At 41.2% G+C, this 18,717-nt stretch overlaps 3 protein-coding genes across 6 annotated transcripts; 1 reads left to right on the top strand and 2 right to left on the bottom strand.

Annotated features, from left to right (window-relative positions):
* Positions 1 to 22: 22 nt before the first annotated feature.
* tapbpl (TAP binding protein like) lies at positions 23 to 5,021 on the bottom strand. Of its 2 annotated transcripts, XM_054782953.1 has the most exons (9): positions 4,964 to 5,019; positions 4,763 to 4,822; positions 4,104 to 4,310; positions 3,758 to 4,027; positions 3,481 to 3,681; positions 3,232 to 3,399; positions 1,173 to 1,276; positions 877 to 1,102; positions 23 to 733 (listed from the first exon to the last, which is right to left on the bottom strand). In XM_054782953.1, exons 2-9 carry the CDS (start codon positions 4,809 to 4,811, stop codon positions 666 to 668), a joined length of 1,293 nt encoding a protein of 430 aa, XP_054638928.1. In that variant the 5' UTR covers positions 4,812 to 4,822; positions 4,964 to 5,019; the 3' UTR covers positions 23 to 665. The 2 variants fall into 2 exon arrangements, with proteins under 2 accessions (XP_054638928.1, XP_054638927.1); XM_054782952.1 differs by having other exon boundaries at positions 4,763 to 5,021.
* A 1,485-nt stretch (positions 5,022 to 6,506) lies between these two features.
* Positions 6,507 to 14,580, top strand: LOC129185414 (tumor necrosis factor receptor superfamily member 5). Of its 3 annotated transcripts, XM_054782481.1 has the most exons (8): positions 6,507 to 6,747; positions 6,826 to 6,951; positions 8,543 to 8,689; positions 8,763 to 8,856; positions 8,944 to 9,020; positions 10,683 to 10,790; positions 12,732 to 12,881; positions 12,968 to 14,578. In XM_054782481.1, exons 1-8 carry the CDS (start codon positions 6,678 to 6,680, stop codon positions 13,111 to 13,113), a joined length of 918 nt encoding a protein of 305 aa, XP_054638456.1. In that variant the 5' UTR covers positions 6,507 to 6,677; the 3' UTR covers positions 13,114 to 14,578. The 3 variants fall into 3 exon arrangements, with proteins under 3 accessions (XP_054638456.1, XP_054638458.1, XP_054638457.1); XM_054782483.1 differs by lacking the exon at positions 8,543 to 8,689 and having other exon boundaries at positions 12,968 to 14,580; XM_054782482.1 differs by lacking the exon at positions 10,683 to 10,790 and having other exon boundaries at positions 12,968 to 14,579.
* Positions 13,401 to 18,508, bottom strand: rbp5 (retinol binding protein 1a, cellular). Its single transcript, XM_054782485.1, has 4 exons — positions 18,211 to 18,508; positions 17,869 to 18,053; positions 15,946 to 16,047; positions 13,401 to 14,419 (listed from the first exon to the last, which is right to left on the bottom strand). The coding sequence occupies exons 1-4, from the start codon at positions 18,284 to 18,286 to the stop codon at positions 14,366 to 14,368; spliced, it is 417 nt and encodes a 138-aa protein (XP_054638460.1). The 5' UTR covers positions 18,287 to 18,508; the 3' UTR covers positions 13,401 to 14,365.
* Positions 18,509 to 18,717: the final 209 nt, after the last annotated feature.

Genomic DNA, 18,717 nt, shown 5'->3' with positions numbered 1-18,717 from the left:
TGTTCTCCCCGTGTGTGTTTTCTCCGGGTATTCCGGTTTCTGCCCACATCCCAAAACCATGCATGTTAGGTTAACTGAAAACACTAAATTGTCCATAGAAGTGAATGTGCGTGTGAATGGTTGTTTGTCTACATGTGCCCCGTGATTGGCTGGTGACCAGGCCAGGGTGTAGCCAGCCTCTCGCCCAAAGTCAGCTGGGATAGGCTCCGGCATACCCCTACGACCCTAATGAGGACCAGCGGCATAGAAAATGGATGAACAGATGGATGGCGTATTGGTATGTTCTTATCAATATCAGGCGTCATTTTTAATAACACTTTTTCTTACATGGATTTCACATGCAAACTTGCAAAAGACTATCAGTAACGGGGGTAAGATTTCCTACCCCCTTTCAGACATGTTGAATTGTGCAAGTGGAAACATGTTGCGTACTTCAATGTCATTTTGTAAAGCATGTTCAAAATAAACTTCTTTAATGCACCACAATAATTTACTCACTCTTACTTGCTTATTTAAACTCAAACAATAATGCACAAAAACCATCAAATGATTTCGAAATTCCTGTGCAAAGTACAGATAACAACCTGAACTTGAGTTTTCATTCAAGTCAGTAATAAAATATAGCCTAAATGTAATGAAGGGAAACAGTGGCTATCTACCGGCAATTATTTGAGGAGCTGGTAGAAGAAGAGCACCGTGACAAACAGGAAGCACAGCACCCACCAGTAGTCATCTGCAGAAGGAGAAACAATATGGCCATGAATCACAAGACCCGTTGCTAGTTTTATATTTAAAATGTTGTCATGTCTGATTGGGGTTTTCATTGAATATGCAGCTAATGGATTTGGACATTCCAACATGAAATGACCCTATTACCTGCTTCCTGGTGTTCTACCATTAGGCTAACAAAGAGAGGAGCATCCAGAGCTGGGTGTGACACTTTGCAGATGATTTCAGTTCCCTGGGTGACAGTGGAGGGCACGGTGAGGCGGGACGAGAGTGTATACGTGCCGTCTCTATGCCTCCGGTGGCTGGACAGCGAGCCCTGATCGGGGAAGATGGTGGGCTCCTTGTCTGTCAGCGAGCGTGACAACCACTCCACCTGGAGGCAAGTGTGAACATGTGAAGTACTGCATGGTGGCTGAGTATTTTTTTTAAGTGGAGTACCTCACCTGAGCATCCAGAGGGAAGTATTTACTGCACTGGCATCTTATAGTCTTTGCGGTGTCTGCCTTTAAAACCAGCTTTGTTTCTGAGAGTGAAACAATGGGGGCTTCTACAAAGAAGGCCAAGAGAGAAGAAGACATTTCACTGCATTTACATGTAAACATCGGTCTGCCCATTCACATACACATACAATGAAAGCATATGCACAAAATGGCAACTAACGTTCATTCACAAACACACATACACACAAACTGTGCATATATTGCACACATCCATTTGTCTATCCATGTGCTACACACATCATGTAATCAACAGTCTGTCTGGTCACACAAACACACACACAATCAAACATCTGGTTTTCAATTCACATATGCACATAATGCCAACTTCTGGCCATTCTCACACACTCACACACACACACACACACATACTAAATGTAAATACATGTGTTTGTCCATTCACATACTGTACCACATTTTGCAAACATCTATACATTGACAGGCACACATCATGTAAACAGCAGTCTAGCCATTCACATACTCACATCATGTAATATTGCCATCTGTACAATCACTTACACGCAATGACGACTTCTGTTGGTCCATTCACATACTGTATACAGATAATGTAAACATCTGCTTCTTTATTTACACACACACACGCACACACACACGCACACACAATGTGAACCTCTGTTTGTCCACTTCCATACATACACACACACACACACACACACACACACACCCTTTACCACACAAAATGTTAACCTCTGTTTGTCCACTCACATACAGTATACATTAGGGGTGTCACGAGACACTAGACAATACACGAGATTGGTTCTCCGAGAACGAGATGAGACGAGATTTTGACATTACTTTTAAGAAAAATTTAATGATAAAATATAGAAAAATATATGACGATATATTGCAATTACTGATTTAGTTGCTCCTCACGAGGCGACACTCTTCTGCACACAGTGTGTATACCAGCGGCCCCGCCTCCACCCACCGACTGACAAAAGGGCTCACTTCGTTCATGCCATTGATCTATGGAAAAAATGTACTGAATCTTCTTCATGCCTGTTTGGAGGCGAGAGACGAGGAAAGCAGACACGCATGCACGTGGCAATATACTGAGGCCCACAGACTTATGCAGTTCATAGACATTTATTGTGTGATTAATTTGTGTATTTATTATTTATTTATTATTGATTATCGTCCCAGTCCTAGTGCCCATGAGATTTTTCTGAATGAAAAATCTTGTCACATTTTAATCTTGCGGTATCAGGTACCGGTATCGGTTTACAGGCAGACAACAAAAACACTCGTGCCAACTTCTGCTGATGAACATACACACAAAACGTAAACATCTGCCTGCCAGTTCACATTCACTCATAATTACGGGTGACACGAGAGTTTATGTCACAGGATCTCGCGAGATTAAAATGTGCCAAGATTTCTCATTCAGGAAAAAAAAAGTCTCATGGGCACTAGGCCTGGGACAATCATAAATGAAGTAATTAATCACACAAGAAATGAAAATTAACTCGATAATTTTGCCGGCCTCAATGTACTGCCATGTGAAAGGGTGTCTGTTTTGTTGTCCTCGTCTCTCGCCTCCAAACAGGCAGGAAGAGGTTCACTCTGTGCATTGGTTTCAGCACCTTGGCAAATTTATTCCATAGAGCAAGGGCATGAACGGAGTGAGCCCTTTTGTCAGTCACACAGTCTCTTTTTGGAGGCGGGGCCGCCTGCATACACACAGGGGAGTGTAACAAAGTAAAAATGTAATTAGCAGATTGCAATATGCGTATCATCACTTTTTTTTCAGAATTTTTCAAATAAAATGTTATTTAAAAAATGTTATTAAATGTTATTCAAATGTGAAAATCTCGCCACGTCTCATTCTCGTAAACACAATCTCGTGTATCGTCTCATATCGTGAACTGAGTGTCTAATAATGTAACGTTGTACATTCACACACACACACACACACACACACACACAATATGAACTGCCTGAGAGTGACCCGAGGTCAACAAGTTCCAATGTGTGTGACACTTACGAACGACCTGGAGATTAACCACCTGCTGGCCATGGAAAGGACCTAAAGACACAGAGCAGATGTAGGCGCCCTCATCCGTCACCTTTAAATTGTTCAGCGTCACAGATGCGTCTCCTTGACCAACAACCTGGATAGCATCCACACTCGATTCCTCTCTGTCATGATGCACTGGCAACAGAAAAACAGCAGAATCCTCTCAACATGGTGCCTACATCTCTAATCAAAACCTCACGTTGACGCCACACTTACCCTCCGTGCTCCCTTCTGGATCGTTCAGCTTTGTCTTCACCGTGAGGATTTTCCGGCCTTCTCCTCGATGCTGTTGTCGCCACTCAATGTGCACTTCTTCATCAGGCGATGCCTCGAGGTATCTGAAACCACAGCCGAGGAGGCCATTGCCTCTCAAAGGGGCAGATGGAGCTTTGACAGTGGAAAACACCACAAAGGGCACTGAGGAGACAGATGGACAAATATGTCTTAGGACAGCTTTCACACCAGTTCTGTTTGGATAAAAATTCTGTCTCACTCTCAGTCAGCAACGTTCCAGCATGGGTCATTGGCAAGCCCAGTGTAGTTTGCATTAGGGACAACTGGTCCGTAACCACAGGCACGGTGTGGAGGATCAACATAGCGCTGAAGTCCACACCTTCCACATCGATGGACACCATGAAATAACCAGAGCCCGACTCCTTCTTTGAGCCGTGGGGGGTATAAGAGGTTATTTCGCACATCACCTCCTGCTGGTTGCAGTCGGCGTGGAGTAGCAACTCCATGTTGGGAATCTCCACTGACGACGCTGCCACAAACAGAGGAGGGAACGTCAAAAGAGGAGAACAATTTGTTTTGGTGGGGAAGACGATGGGAAAAAGAACCTTTGCGCTCGAACAGAATGAGGTCTGGATCCGGCTTGAATGGTGGAACAAATGGCGTGAGCGCTTCGAGCGACTCATCACTGGAAGTGATGGCGACATCCCTCAAGATGAGAGTGGCCGGAGTTCTGGCAAAGGCAGAACCACCTTGTACTCTGACTGAGTCCTCAATGAACTCACAGGACAGAACCACATCAGCAACCCTGGACACTGTGCATCACAGTTTAAACAGACAAACCAAAGAAGAAGCAAGGTTATCATTGTAGGCACTGGCAAGCGTGGCCGTGAAGCACATGCACAGGTGTGCCTCTAAATGTTGTCAACTGACCTATTAGAAGTTTCCAAAGCCATGTGATCGTCATCTGTGCTTTCCCACATTGTTTAAAGACATACAAATCTATGCGTATGTAAAAATCGGACTTTGAAGAAAATCCCCTCTCTGATAATTACAGCATTTAGCAAATAGAAAAAATTTTGATAATCCTAACTGACCTCAAAAAGCAGAAGTTTCAATGTGATTTTAATGTCAGAGTGAGAAAAAAAACGACACTACATTTTTCACAGTTTATTTTAACTTCTGGTTTCAACTGTACGTTTATTACATATACAATGTACACTACATTACACACATACTGAATATATTGCCAAATTAAATTGCTTACCACACACGCAGGTGGTGAAGAGTCCAAACAAAATGACTCCTGTCACCATCGTGGAAGTGTCTTTATGGTAAATTGAAGCAGAACACATTCTACTTTCACTTTTGATTTCAACAACAAACAACAAACCACGTCATGTTCGGAAAGACAGACAATCAAATTATTCTAAACGTTCACAAAGTCAGTACACCAGGAATTACTAACCTACAGCGACAGGAAGGAACAGTTAAAAATGTTGCCTTGTTTGTGGGGTTCGAGTGTTGGCACATGCGCAAAGCAAACGCTGTCAAGAGTGAAAACGAAAGTAAACGTCCCCGTGGCTCAGAGATTGTAATGGAGACAAACGCCTCTCATTTTATCATGGAATCAGCAGGATCAAGCAGGTCAACAGGGACGAAAAGTTAACATTTAAAATCTTTTTTTTTGTATTTTATAACCATTGCTGTTACAGTTTTATGGGTATTTGAAATTATTAATCATTTTTCACCTACTAAAAAAATAAAGGTTCTGTTTTATAGAAAAAAAAAATAAATTGTAATTTTAAAAAATAATTATATATATAATTTTTTATATATGTGCAGTTCATACGTTCCACCACACGATGGTACTGTTTTCACACTGATGTTACAGTCTTACTAAGCGTCATTTAACACAATGGTTATTATTGTATTGCATTTTTTTAATTGATTTATTTATTTATTTTTGGGCCTTTTATGAAAGTGGACAGCATAATTTGTACATAATTGCACTTTGCATTTTCAGATCAACACGTTCATCATTGGAAAGGAGCAGTAAGAAGAAAACAATTCTTATATTTACCTGTACAAAAAAAAGCTACCGATACGAACTGATATCTCCGACATTCCTATTTTTCACTATACAATATACTGTAGATCAGGGGTCTCCAACCACTGCTCCACGGCTGTGGGAAGCTTTCACGTGCAATGATAAAAAAAAAAAAAAACAGACTTTAAAAAATGTAAACTGCATTGAATTTTATGTAAACGAAGTTTTGGAAATATGGGTCATGATTTTATTGAAAAAATAATATACAGTTAAAAATCCCGTAATTTTTGCACGGACAGTATATGTTGTTTGTTGCTAGTGGTGACACGTTTCACTTTGTTCGATAGTCCTTGAAAGCACCATTGTACGTGTGCTAACTTTCTCCCACGCTGCACAGATAGAGTAATATAATGTATTTTTCTTTCGCTTCGTATTTGGCCTAAATGCTGGTAAATGCTGAATAAAAATAGGGAAAAAAAACCTGTATGCACTTCATCTGGATCAGCACCAAAACCTATTAGAGTTCTTCCTACCATTATGTAATAATTTTGATGCCATTGCACTTTGTGTCACACAAACCGCCCCCAAATCTCCTGCCTTTTCTCATTAATTCACTTTCTCTGTCCTCACGATCTCCCCCGGGTTCTCATTCCTACACTGCACATGAAAGCATATCCATGATTCTATTTCTCATATTGGTCAGATGGATGACAGGAAGAACCATCTTGCCAAATCAAAAAAATACCAGCTTAAAGGTCCTGTAACTGCAGAACAAAAGGTCCGGTGGACACAATAGGTGATGATAGTGAGAGAGGAAAAGGTGTATTAGTCATTGTATGAAAGCAGCCAACATGAACAAACATTTTATAAGCTGCACTACACCAGGAGAGAGGTGGGGGTTGGGGTGACAGCAGGAAGGAAACAAGGGAGGGACCAGAAAAGAAGAATGAGACGAAGAGGTGGCGGGGGGAAATAGCATTATCAGGGTCAATGGGGGGTTTCCACTGTGTGGGATAAGAAAGGTAAGGTGGGCAACTTGCTCGTACGTACGCAGTCACACAGCAGAGATGACGCAAAGATGCTCTTTTGACGGCAACTCTGGGAGTCAAAAGTTGTGGATACCGTAGTGGAGATGGCTGAGTGCACTGCCGAGGATAAATACTTGAGTAAAGGTGGAAGATGCTGCGATCGATGCCCCCCAGGTCAGTTGGACGTCACACAGCATCCTTGCTCCGGTGTTTTGAACCTGGGGTGCCTGAACGCTTCTGTTGGCTCACCAGGAAGCTTCGTGCAAGCCGACTGCGACGATGCCAAGAAGACTCAGTGTGGCGCCTGCGGACGTGGACTCTACACAGCCACCAGGAATCACCTAAGCAGCTGCATTGTGTGCAGGCAGTGCAGTGCCAGTAAGTCACTCCACATTTGCTACGTAGAATAGAAACAGATCCAATAACTATCTGTCTAAATGCCTACTTTATTGCTGCAGTCTGTAGAAATGTCTTGAAAATACAGTAAAATACATTTCATTAGGAATTTTTCCGTTGTCACAAGAGTCATGGGCATATTGGCAGCCTGAAGAAGAAGAGAAGAAGAATACATGTACACACACTCACATTCAAAGCTGCACGACTCCACAATGCATGTTGTCACTTATCATCAAAGTTAAGGTGGAGCACTTTGTTGCTTTTACATTTGACAGCGGTTGACAGCTTCTTTTTACACTTGTGGGACAATTAAGAATGTCGCGAAACATATCTGCAGCGTGAATTGATCATTGAATTTAAGACTGTGAGTTTACGTGGAATTATTTTTACACTTGAATGACAGTTAGGAATATTAAAATGTTACTCAAAACACCGCCTGCGCAGTTAACACATGTTTTATGATGGCCACAGTTTAACCCTGAAACAGATCATTTGTATTTCCAGGCTGTCCAGCATCCTGCAGTGTGCTGTGTTTGTTTGTAAGGTTTTACTGTATTGCAGTAGCATAGTTGTAGCTTGCTTAAGTAATACAGTCATCAGCCACAATATTAGGTGCATTACCATTAGTATAAAACATACACTAGGTCCCCAACTTACAAACACAATTGGTTCCAGACAACCGTTCTTATGTTGAATTGTTCTTAAGTAGGGGAAAAGGTATTTACCAATGATAGAGGTACTACATGTACGTGTATACATATACAGTAAATGTGTATGTATGTAAATATGAGTTTGGATGCAGTAGTAATATTAAACGAGGATAATTAATGAAAAAAACAATAATAACAATGATATAATAATACGTAATGATAAATGTTATTTACCTTTGAAGAGGAGAGGTCGAGCATAAGTCGTTGTGGTGGAGAAGGAGGAGGAGTTATTGAAAAAAAGGACAAATCGTCGTCTTCGTTACACTCTTCTAAAAGAGGTAGTGTTCTGTGGGTGGTGTAGAATTAAGCAGGCCTAGTAACTCTTCATAAACTTTAATCACACACTCTGTCCAGGTTGTATCATACAGCTACAACGTGGCTTTTCTTCACTTCTCCTCCCCCCGGTCTGCCTGTAACTGTTGGTCCCATTAGCAGTGTCACAGTGCCCCCTACTGGTCAAGCATGTACAGTAGCAGTATAAATACTGATTGAGCGACTACAAGGCAAAATAAAATAAAATATAGACCAGTCGGCTTGTGTTGGTATCCGCGAATGTTCACTAGTCGGATGTTCGTAAGTTGGGGACCTAGTGTACAGTAATAATACAGCTCGGTTTTGAGTGGTATTAAATTAACAACATCTTCATTATTGTGCATAAAGTATTGTTAAATCGGTACCTCTCCAACAGGTGTCGATAGAGTCCAGAGTGAGCGCCGTGGTGTTTCTATCACAGATCTGGAATGAAGTATAAACAGGCAAAAAATGAGTGCAGCAAAAATTTTACGAGCGTTTCATCAACTGCTACAAAATGTGAATACAAACAAATTCTTTAGATTGAGTGCTTCTTGCTGCCTGTCTAATAGGCAACAACCAGAGGACGGCAAAGGAGTGCACGGCTCACAAGGACACAGTGTGCGGGTGTTTGACAGGTTTCTTCTGTAGCCGCAACCCCTGCGAGCACTGCATGCCCGCCACCATCTGCTTTCCGGGTTCAGGGGTCAAAGTTCAAAGTAGGCTTGCTGACTTTCCCTGAGTATACACTTATCCGGAAATGAAAGTGAACAAAAGTGTTGTTTGTTGCAGCCACGGGGGCCAACGATACAGTCTGTGCGCCGTGTGAAAAGGGCACATACAGCAACGTGTCCGATTCCCAATCAGCCTGTCAAATGCACACCAGGTTAGACATCTTGCATGCCTGCTATTTCGAATTGTTATTACATTGCATGGAAAAAGTGGATGTACTGTAGTTGTGCTTTATTCGCAGGTGTGAAGACTTGGGTCGAGAGTTAAAAACTCCAGGAACATCGACTACTGATGCCATCTGTGGGGACTTGAAATCTGGTGGGTTCATTGTTAGGGCGTGCAATGCCATCATTTGCCATCAAATCTTTATGCACTGAGACTATTAAATACAAACCTTTCCCTGTGGATGCTCAGCCGGTCCTTCTGGTTACAGTCATGTGGGAACGTGTATGGCTGAAAGGCTTTGACCAGGAAGGAAGTGTCCTACTTCTTTGTCAGTTAGTGAGCAGGAATGCGATTTCCTCATAACTTTGTGTTAGAATAGAGCTTGGGCCAACAAAACAAATCTTATTTTCGTTTTACATATTCCTTAATGTTTTTGCATGCTTGTTATGCTTTCGTCTTATGCACTCGTATTTTTCCATTTACGGAGTTGAAGTGTTCAAAAACAGGTGCACCACACCTGAGGAGATCCGCAGGGTCCGAGTCGCCTCCGCTTATCGCCAATACACACGGACACACGGCGAGGACACACGGCTGTTGTTGCCTATAATTCTGACATGTACTCTGTCTCCAAATGCCCTGCCTTTTCATCCACCTTTAAGCAGACTTTTCCCTAACTTGTACACTACTTGGACACGTAAGGTGGATTGTCCCGTGCAGGGTGGACCAAACTGTACACGGTTTCTATTCTATTCTGTTCTATATTCAGTTTTATAGTCCTATTTGCTTAATTTGTTAAAAAAAAACTTAGTTCCCAACTCCTTTTCTTTCCCGCATGACTGCATAAACTATCAATCTAATGTTACACAATCTCTAATCTTGTCTCTCCCTATTACAAAATGGTGACACACACAGATAGTGAACAAACCTAAACATATGGTGTGAATGAATTATCCAGTGATGTGCCATCAAGGCCAGCAAAGCCTTCTCTGCTGGCCTAAACACTATCAGAAGCACTCACCTATATTTACAATGTAAATTCTAATATTTGTTCCATAAAATTGCATTAATTTATTCTCAGCAGTCTATTATCTTCATTTTGTAGTGTGTCTATTTGCTTCACTGCTTCCAGTACATCTGTTTATATGGATTTTAGATTTCACTATCTGCCATGGGCCTGTTTCTTTAATCTATCAAATGTCAGATTCGCCTCACGGAGCCAGCCAGCGGGCATACAGTAACATCCGCATTTTCACAGCCTCTGATTGGTTGACGTCTGAAAGCCTATGCCTAACACTCAAAGTTACCAGTGCGCAGTGCGTACTGTATCATCACATAAACATAGTAGCCCTTAACAGATCCTGTGCTGACGTGATGACAAGATACACGCACACAGTGTGTCATCATTCTACGTGAAAGAAATAAGTGAGTTTGTGTATATATTATAAATATAAGTCAGCCTGGGAAAAGGTTTGTTCTCCACCGCCCTAAGAGGAGTTTTATGCCGTCAATCATTGTGGCAATGATAGTGTCGGTTACATGTCTCTTCTTTTCTCTCCTGCCTCAGGCTGACTCGGTGCTCCATGCCTCGTGGCGGCAATGCACATCCTATGCGCATTTGCCAAGAATGCAGCCCCATTCGTGGGGCCTTACACACGGCGCGTGTTCTGCGTGTAGGGAGGGGCACCTCTGCGTACAAATTGGAAGTCACTGTCAAATTGGATTGACCAGCGAATGAACAGTTGGATGTTAATAAAAGACAGAGACTGGCTTTATCAATCATAATAAAAAACGATATTTACACGGTGTGTTCTGCAGGGTGCCCGTGGATATTACCTGCAGGCTTGTGGTTGGGCTTTGTGCTGACCATACTGGCTGTGTTGGGACTGATGTGCTGGACTGCCAAACGAAAATCGCACAAAACGGGTGAGTATGCGATTTTCCAGGGATGCCGCCAAGAATTCTGAGCCCCGTGAAAAAATTTTATATATCGGTCCCACCGCTTCTTATTTTTAATAATTACCTATTTTTGGGGCCACTGTCAGTCAGGGGTCTTTGGAATTTTTCAAACTTTTTCCTCTTATACGGCGCCCCTGCATGTTTCACATGGGTCACAAGCATGTTTCAGTGCTACCTGCAGCACACTTTTGGGTGCGCTACTTGCAGACTTCCTCCCACTGCTTCCTCTGTGGCGGATGTACAGTATATTCTCGAGAACACATCGAGAGTAACGTAAAAATAGAATTTACAATACAAGCCTTATTTCTCATTCGTTTAAATGGTCAACTCCAGAGCAGTTGTAATATTTGCTTTTGAGTCGTATGTTATTTTTCCAAGAAGAATTCTCTCTGAATACACACAATCAATCCCAGCAACGTGACAAACCGAAAAAGGACACCACATCCGGCACATATTCAACTTGACGCAACAAACGTGGCGGCCATGTGACGCACATGTCACATATGAGTACCGGTAAGGACTCCTACATGTGTGCCACACTGTGTCGACTGACATTTATTGTGCAGATGAGATAAGGGTGGAAATCACAGACACAATACATCCTGTACTGTGTACATATGTGTTTGTGTGGGCTGATGGAGCTTACAGGCACTTTGAGCCAAATTGAGCTGACTCCAACTTTGTTTCTGCTTCTTCTGTAAAAGAGAATAAAATGATTAGGTATGCATTATCAGCAAATGTGAGTGAGTAGAAAGTTACACACAATATGTATATCTAGCTAACTGGCACGAAGTAATAACACTCTTTCTTTGTTCTATCGTTCTAATTGGGGGATAACCACCTTAGCTCACGTGAAAGAGACATTACAAACACATTACAAATCTATTAGCATATGAGTTGTGTATAGTATAATATAGTACACACAACATGAATGGAAACTGATTCAGCAAATTCGAATACTTGCTACAATGAAAAAGTCTTCATTCATTTGACAAGGAAAAGTTTTTTTTTTATTAATATACCGCGGCAGAAGGTCCACAATTGTAGTAGTATGTCTGACGTCACTTAAAATGGCAGCGCCCACAGCGAGAAATGAGTGTCACTGCCAACACATACGGTCCCGCGCACTTCCTCTTTTAGCTAATTTTGACGACGTCACGTGCTGCGATAGTTATTATTTTTTAAATGTATGAACTTAAATGGTCAATAATCATACTTCATATATGTAATATGTTGGGAGGTTATTTTATAAGTGACTCTTGTTAAAAGACTGCGTTAGCTTTTCTTTTTTTTTCCAATCAACTTTATTAATGCCTTACAAATTACAATAACAAAGCATTAAACCATGGGCATTAACAAATAACAATTGGATAACAAAAACACCAAATAAATCATACAGAAATCGAGATTAAAGAAATAAAAACGTAACAGAAAAGTGATAAATAACTACATTTAAAAAATAAAGATAATAATAATAATAATTAAAATAAGATATACCAGGGGACATGAGCAATGAAAATTAAATTGAATTAAGGATATTGAAGTGGGAAAAGACTTTGTTAGCATGGGAATGTTTCTATCGTCTGATGACGTCCACCAAGACTGAGCTACGTAAAACTTACACAGTGCACGTAGCGCAGATGTAAACGTCATATCCGGTTACGTGTAACGTACATAAATAAATTGAAAAAAACCCCACATAAAATGAAGTTATATTTCAATGTAAACAACCATAAGTAGAGTACAATGATGGATTAATCTAGAGGATTCAGCTGTTTCCGTTTTGTTTCTAAACGGGGAAATATCATCCATCCAAACATATCTTCCTAGCAAACGGTGGTTTTTGTTAACATAAATTTTAATGACCACAATGTGTGACTGTTTTGATTGCACATACGTTGTCATCAGCCAGGTCAAGCATTCCTGTTCATGAGGTAAAGACGGCTTCAGCCATCATCGACAGCCTGCTGGAGCCACAGCTACCAAACCCAGCACCGTATGATCTCTGCCAAAAGAGTGATACGACAGCGGCCTGCCAATTTACCATATTTAACCCAGGTAATAAACATCACAACACCGCTGTGTGTGTTTTAATACTGTGCTGCAGCATTAGTCTGATTGGTGCTGATGATCATCTTCTTCAGATGATAGTCCAGTCAGCGACAGCACAGAAGACAACATGGGCCTTCCTGCTTCTCTTAAGACTGACTCCTCTGACCATCGCAATGGGACTGATGTGTACCACAGGAGCTACTCTGAGCCACAGGAGGACGAGTGGTGTGGGACATGAGTGTAGTTTGCTTGGGAGTACCCATTCTATTGTCATTTCCACATTCATGCAAAAATACTTACTTCACACACGAGACAGCTAACGATGGCTTGGAATAGAGTCCCTTTAGAAGGTGTGTTACTGCCCCCTGCAGGACCGTAATGGTATACTGACTCACTTTAGGGGTTGCAAATGTCAAACAATAACCATCACGTTTATTGTTTTTATTGACATCCCAAACATGAAACTAACTGTACAGTTTTTTTTAGTGGGTTTATTAAACAAAAAGAAATTACTCCTGTAATTACACTCATTGGACACTTCATTAGGTACATTTGTCACTTATCAAATGCATGGATTCTCAAACTGTAGTGTGAGTACTACTGTACCAGTACAGGAGCTGCATCAACAAAGATAACCTCTTAAAATGAGCACTGTTACCGTAGTAACGGCAAAGTATGTAAACACAGCTCTTGCATTGGAGTGCGTGAGACTGTGGCGGTGTACCTAACAAATGTCCAGTGTGTGTGTAATAATATGTAGCAAAATAGCCCACCGTTTTTATCATCTTTCGTGTTTTGGATTCAATAATTATAAAGTGATCTGGAAATATGAATTAGGAATGTACTATATATCAATATGAAACATATATAAGTATATGTACATATAAGTATACATATAAGTAGTCTTTTTCTTACATTGTATTTTAAGTTCCGTTTTTTACTTGAATTAACCAAATGCATCCAGTAATTCAAATGAAAAGTGCTGACATAGCATATTTGTTCACAGACATTTGGAAAGGCATTAGGGTTTGAAAGATACGGATGATTTCATTATGATAAAAAGTCACATTTCCAATGTTTATTTTCAACAATACATGCACTTCAAAAAAGATGCAGTTTATGCTGGGAACATGTTAAAATCCAATGGCGATGATGCGACATGTAAATAAGGCAGCGCTTTCGCCCAATTGTGAAATTGTTTTTAATATTGTGAAAACCCAATTGTACAATAAGTATAGTCACTTACATGCACAAGTACATGGACAGTGAGACTTTTTAGGACATTACCTTACACCGCTGTCCAAATCCATCTGGACCTATCCATCTATGGAATGTTTTACCTGTACTGTCTCTCTTATCGGTACCATACCACACAAACATTCACCCTCATTCTAACAATTCATAATGGGGATTAAAATCCATGTACCTTGACTATTTTCTATACAGAATAAATGACGTTATTCACTAAAAAGGCACTTATAGTGGACACTTTAATCAGTCTTTTTGAAGACCTGCTTGGCGACGACGCCTTCAGCTCTCATCTCCTGCAGAGAAGGACAAGGGAGAACGAGAAAAAGAAGACGCGTGGGTGTTTAATTAACAGTGACAATCAATAGAGGCTTGTAGAACATGAAAGGAGGGTTTGCTCCATGATGGGATTGTATCCAAAACATGGTGCCGCCACCGGCCCTTCAGCATTTAACCCTGCAATCTCTTTCACTCCCTACTTCTTCTCTCTTCTTGTTCTTTCCTCCTCCCCCATATTCCCTTCTCCCCCGTTCTTCCCCCAAAATTTGAACAAGGCGCTGCTGTATCGAGCTCCCCCCCCCTGCTTGTGAGGATATTGGAAATCCTCCACAAAGCTACTCAGTGGAACAATGCCTTCTGTTTGACATCTTAATGACACTTAATCTTTTACAGCCAATTTATACAAACTAGCTAACACATTTATACTAACTAAGTACATTTACACAATATAATGAAATCCAAGATGGCTGTATCTTGTGAAGTCAGTTTTTCTGTTCAGGCACATCAAATGTGACAGGAAAAAAGGCATACGGTCATACATTTTTGGCGAAGAAAAACATAAGATAAAAATACATAAACATAAAGATGTATTTCCTATCATAAAAATGCTACAATTTATATACAATACAATTTTATATTAATATTATATCATATTACACAAAATTATATGACCATGTCATATTAATCTGTATTTATCTTTAAAAAAAAAAGTTGTAATATTAAGTTTGAGTTTTTTGCCTAAAAGGTTCAAATAAATGCTTGTATTCCTGTTAAATAATAACAAGGATAAAAACAAAAACTACAATATTCTAAGAATAAAATAACATTTGCTATTTTAAAATAGTATTATAGGAGTATTTTTATTTTTTAGGAAAAAGTTGTAATCTGCAAATAATCTTAGGTGGCAATATTGAAGAATAAGTTGTAATAATTCAGAAAAAGTTGTAATGTGTTGAGAATATATGTTTTGTATTTTGAGAATAAAGACGTATTTTTTTATTTAATGAAAAAAAACTTCTGCCGTCACAAATACAACAGTGCTTAGTGACAAGCACCTTCCAGCTCATGCACGCCTGACCCCCCCAGGATGCAGCGGAACTGCAAGTGCCTCTCGTATGGCATTTCTATGTATTTTATCTGATTAGCAAGAATAATGACGTCACACTTACATTCCAGACATTACAGGCTGTAGAAATTCATGGTGTATAATACATGTTTTTTATCATGGTGACGGGGGCCGCACGGTGGCCTAGTGATTAGCATGCTGGCCACACAGTAAGGAGTTCGAATCACCGTTGGAGTTTGCATGTTGTCCCCGTGCGTGCGTGGGTTTTCTCCGGACACTCCGGTTACCTCCCACATTCCAAAAACATGCATGTTCGGTTAACTGGTGACTAATGTTTTTTCTGTATGTGCTCTGCGCCCGAAGTCAGCTGGGATAGGCTCCAGCATACCCGCGACCCTAGTGAGGATACGTGGCAGAGAAGATGGATGGATGGATGCCTCCCCTGCCCGCATGTCACTGGTGTGTGTTTCTCCTCACCAAATGCAGTTTGTCGCCCTCTAGCCAGTGCGTCCATCCTCTGCCTTCCTTCTCGCCACGCTGTACACAAACAAGCTTGTCCCCCTCCCAGCTCACAGTGGTCTGCAGAGGGGCAGAGGACACAAACATGCTGTGTGTTTGTCTGAACTGGGTGGAATGTTAAGTAGTTCGAGCATTTAAAATCACATCACAACCAACTGGCCTTCAAGCTTTGGTCATTTATGTGTGCTATCATTTCATCATACAGTGTAATATTACTACAACTTTCATGGCTTTGGGGATTATTTTGAGTAATTCTATTTATTTCCTTTATTTCCTTTGTGCCATGAGGTGGTTATTATCAATAACTGGGATGAGGAGTGATTGCATAAATGAAATGGCATGTACTCTACATTGTGCTTAAGTGTACTGTGGACTTACTGCATATTATTTCAGTCTTTCTATTTATTTCTATTTCTGTTATGCAAAATGTCGATTTTAATGAATAACTGGTGAGAGAATGTGTCTGCTTCGTGCGCACAAATGCTTAAGCCGTGCTTGGGCACACTGGAAACCTAAAGTCCGGTTCGTTTGACTAGGGTGAGCGCTCGGATCCACACTAAAGCGTGGTACACTTCATTGGCCCCAAACCTGCTCATGTACGTATGACGAAGGCGATCAAGGTGATGAATCAAGGCAAGCATCGCTCCTCCTGTCCGTTATTAATGACAACCATTTTGCACAATTGAAGTAAAACAGAAGGACTGCAAAGTAATCCACAAAGTCAGAGACACAGTATTGGAAACTCACTCATGCACAAACCCTACTGAGACAGCCGTCCACTATCTATCTATCTATCTATTTATCTATCTATCTATGATCAAAACTTTAAGAAAATAGCTAAAAAAAAACAACCTGAAAACCCCCTAAAATGCCGGTGACATTTTTTGGGGTCCACTCCTTGATTTATTTGTTCCATAACCCTCATGATCTTTCAAGAAGTTTAAAATGACTGTCTTACTGTGTCCAACCTCAGCAGCAATGGTGCGCTGCGAGGGGCCGCGCTTATGCAGCTCAACAACCGACCTCGTTCACAGGGAGAGAGCTCTTTTGCCTTTGCCATCAAGAGATCATGACAGGTGTGAATATCTGACAGAAAATGACGCTGCATCCGCATTTTTGCCAAGATTTGGGGTTTTGAAGGCTGTGATCTTAAGCTTTTGATCAGATGACGAACAGCATATTTCAGTGAAACGATTGCAATATCTTGCTCACTCAAAAAATGTTTTGTCTCAGTCCCATTTCTTCTTTTTGCATTTTGAAGCGCCACGTGGAACCTCCTTAAGAGTGCAAAAAGTTAATTCTTGCAATTTTTCAGCTGGTTTTAACATTTTGGTCAGGAGTGTATGTACAATAATTAGTACTATCCGTCCTCCCGCCAGTTATTATTGATAACCCCCATATTGCATTATCAAAAATAATGGAACAGAACAATACAAGATAGTCCACAAAGTCAAAGCACACAGTAGGCTCATGCACAAGCACACATGCATACACTTTGTAAGGGTCATATCATTAAGGTGGTCGCTCCTCTTGCCAGTTACTGATGGTAAACACCAACTTGCCCGATAGAAACAAGTAGAATGACTGAAAATAGTACACAAAATCGGGAATTTGCCGTAAATGCGTTGTATAATGAAGTGATGGTATACTGTAATGCGGTACAGCAGTGTGAGTGTGAGGCAGGCGAATTGAATTATGTGCTGCTCGTGTTTTCATTGGGCGTCTTTCACACACAGCAGTTGTCCATTGTGAGCGGAGCAGCAGGAGGTGGTTAGAGGACAAAATCCCAGCAGGGGGGCGCATCTGATTTTACCTCAAACGCACAAAGCCAGCTTGTATCATACCTAACGAGGCTACAACATGAACAGGAAAACAACATACCTGACACGTCCGGCCATCCACGGGCCCCAGGTCTTCTGTAAACTCTTGTCCTATGATGAAATCCATGTTGAAGTTCTTGAAAGTGGTGAGGGTGCGGATCTTCATGGCCCCAGAGGCCAGATCATGAGTGATCTCTTTGGTGGGCTTCAGCAGGCACACAATCTTCCTCAGTGCAAAGTTAATGTCTGGAGTGGGGTCACATAGAGGACAAGCTGATGAGATCACTGCTCTCTAGTGCGGCTGCAAATGGAGATGATCTACTTGGTGATGTTATTGAAAAGACATGCTGGTGTAAAACAGCAGCGAGGAATGAATTTAAAAAACAAACAAACAACATCTTACCTAAAGCAGCAAGGTAGGCATCCATATTGTCCTGTTCCACCATATGAAAAGTACCAGAATAGTTAGGTTTGGACATTTTTGCTTCTTCCTAATCTTCTATTTGGTTTCCTTATCTTTTAGTTTTAAAGTCACTTTCCTTCTCTGAGTCTGTAAAAATGTTGTTTCCAGCAAAGCAGTGACTCACAATGAAGCTCACACACACGCACGCACGCACACAACTGCTCTTTTTCCCCTCATGCATGGGGCAGGAGGAGGAGGTTTCATTCAGTCTTCTCCCCTATTGCCTTTCACTCAAAGGGGGCGTGGTCTTCAAGCAGAAACATGTGGTGTGGCGGGAGGGGCCTACCAGGGGCGCCGCCAGGAATTTTAGGCTCCATGAAAAAAAAAAAAATCACCTTGAGCCCCCCTGCTTCTTATTGTTCAATACTACCAGTGTAATATTTACTGCTTGGGAGTTGTCAGTGCAAGTCGGCATATGCAGTACTGTAGTATGCGATTCACTCTTTG

This window comes from Dunckerocampus dactyliophorus, chromosome 7, assembly GCF_027744805.1.
Source record: "Dunckerocampus dactyliophorus isolate RoL2022-P2 chromosome 7, RoL_Ddac_1.1, whole genome shotgun sequence".
NCBI classification, from domain to species: Eukaryota; Metazoa; Chordata; class Actinopteri; order Syngnathiformes; family Syngnathidae; genus Dunckerocampus; species Dunckerocampus dactyliophorus.
Note: the sequence above shows the minus strand (reverse complement) of the source record. Positions and strands in the feature narration are given on the sequence as shown.

What these genes read in the sequence shown, in the direction of transcription:
- tapbpl (XM_054782952.1), bottom strand. Translation starts at nt 4,850, where the DNA reads ATGTGTTCTGCTTCAATTTACCATAAAGACACTTCCACGATGGTGACA. An exon ending in TCCAGAAGGGAGCACGGAGG is followed by an intron (nt 3,400 to 3,480) that starts GTAAGTGTGGCG and finishes TTCTGTTGCCAG; the next exon opens with TGCATCATGACAGAGAGGAA. An exon ending in GGTAGAACACCAGGAAGCAG is followed by an intron (nt 734 to 876) that starts GTAATAGGGTCA and finishes CTCCTTCTGCAG; the next exon opens with ATGACTACTGGTGGGTGCTG.
- LOC129185414 (XM_054782481.1), top strand. Translation starts at nt 6,678, where the DNA reads ATGGCTGAGTGCACTGCCGAGGATAAATACTTGAGTAAAGGTGGAAGA. An exon ending in CTGCGATCGATGCCCCCCAG is followed by an intron (nt 6,748 to 6,825) that starts GTCAGTTGGACG and finishes TTGGCTCACCAG; the next exon opens with GAAGCTTCGTGCAAGCCGAC. An exon ending in GCCTGTCAAATGCACACCAG is followed by an intron (nt 8,857 to 8,943) that starts GTTAGACATCTT and finishes CTTTATTCGCAG; the next exon opens with GTGTGAAGACTTGGGTCGAG.
- rbp5 (XM_054782485.1), bottom strand. Translation starts at nt 18,286, where the DNA reads ATGTCCAAACCTAACTATTCTGGTACTTTTCATATGGTGGAACAGGAC. An exon ending in TGCCTACCTTGCTGCTTTAG is followed by an intron (nt 18,054 to 18,210) that starts GTAAGATGTTGT and finishes ACCCCACTCCAG; the next exon opens with ACATTAACTTTGCACTGAGG. An exon ending in AGGGCGACAAACTGCATTTG is followed by an intron (nt 14,420 to 15,945) that starts GTGAGGAGAAAC and finishes CCTTCTCTGCAG; the next exon opens with GAGATGAGAGCTGAAGGCGT.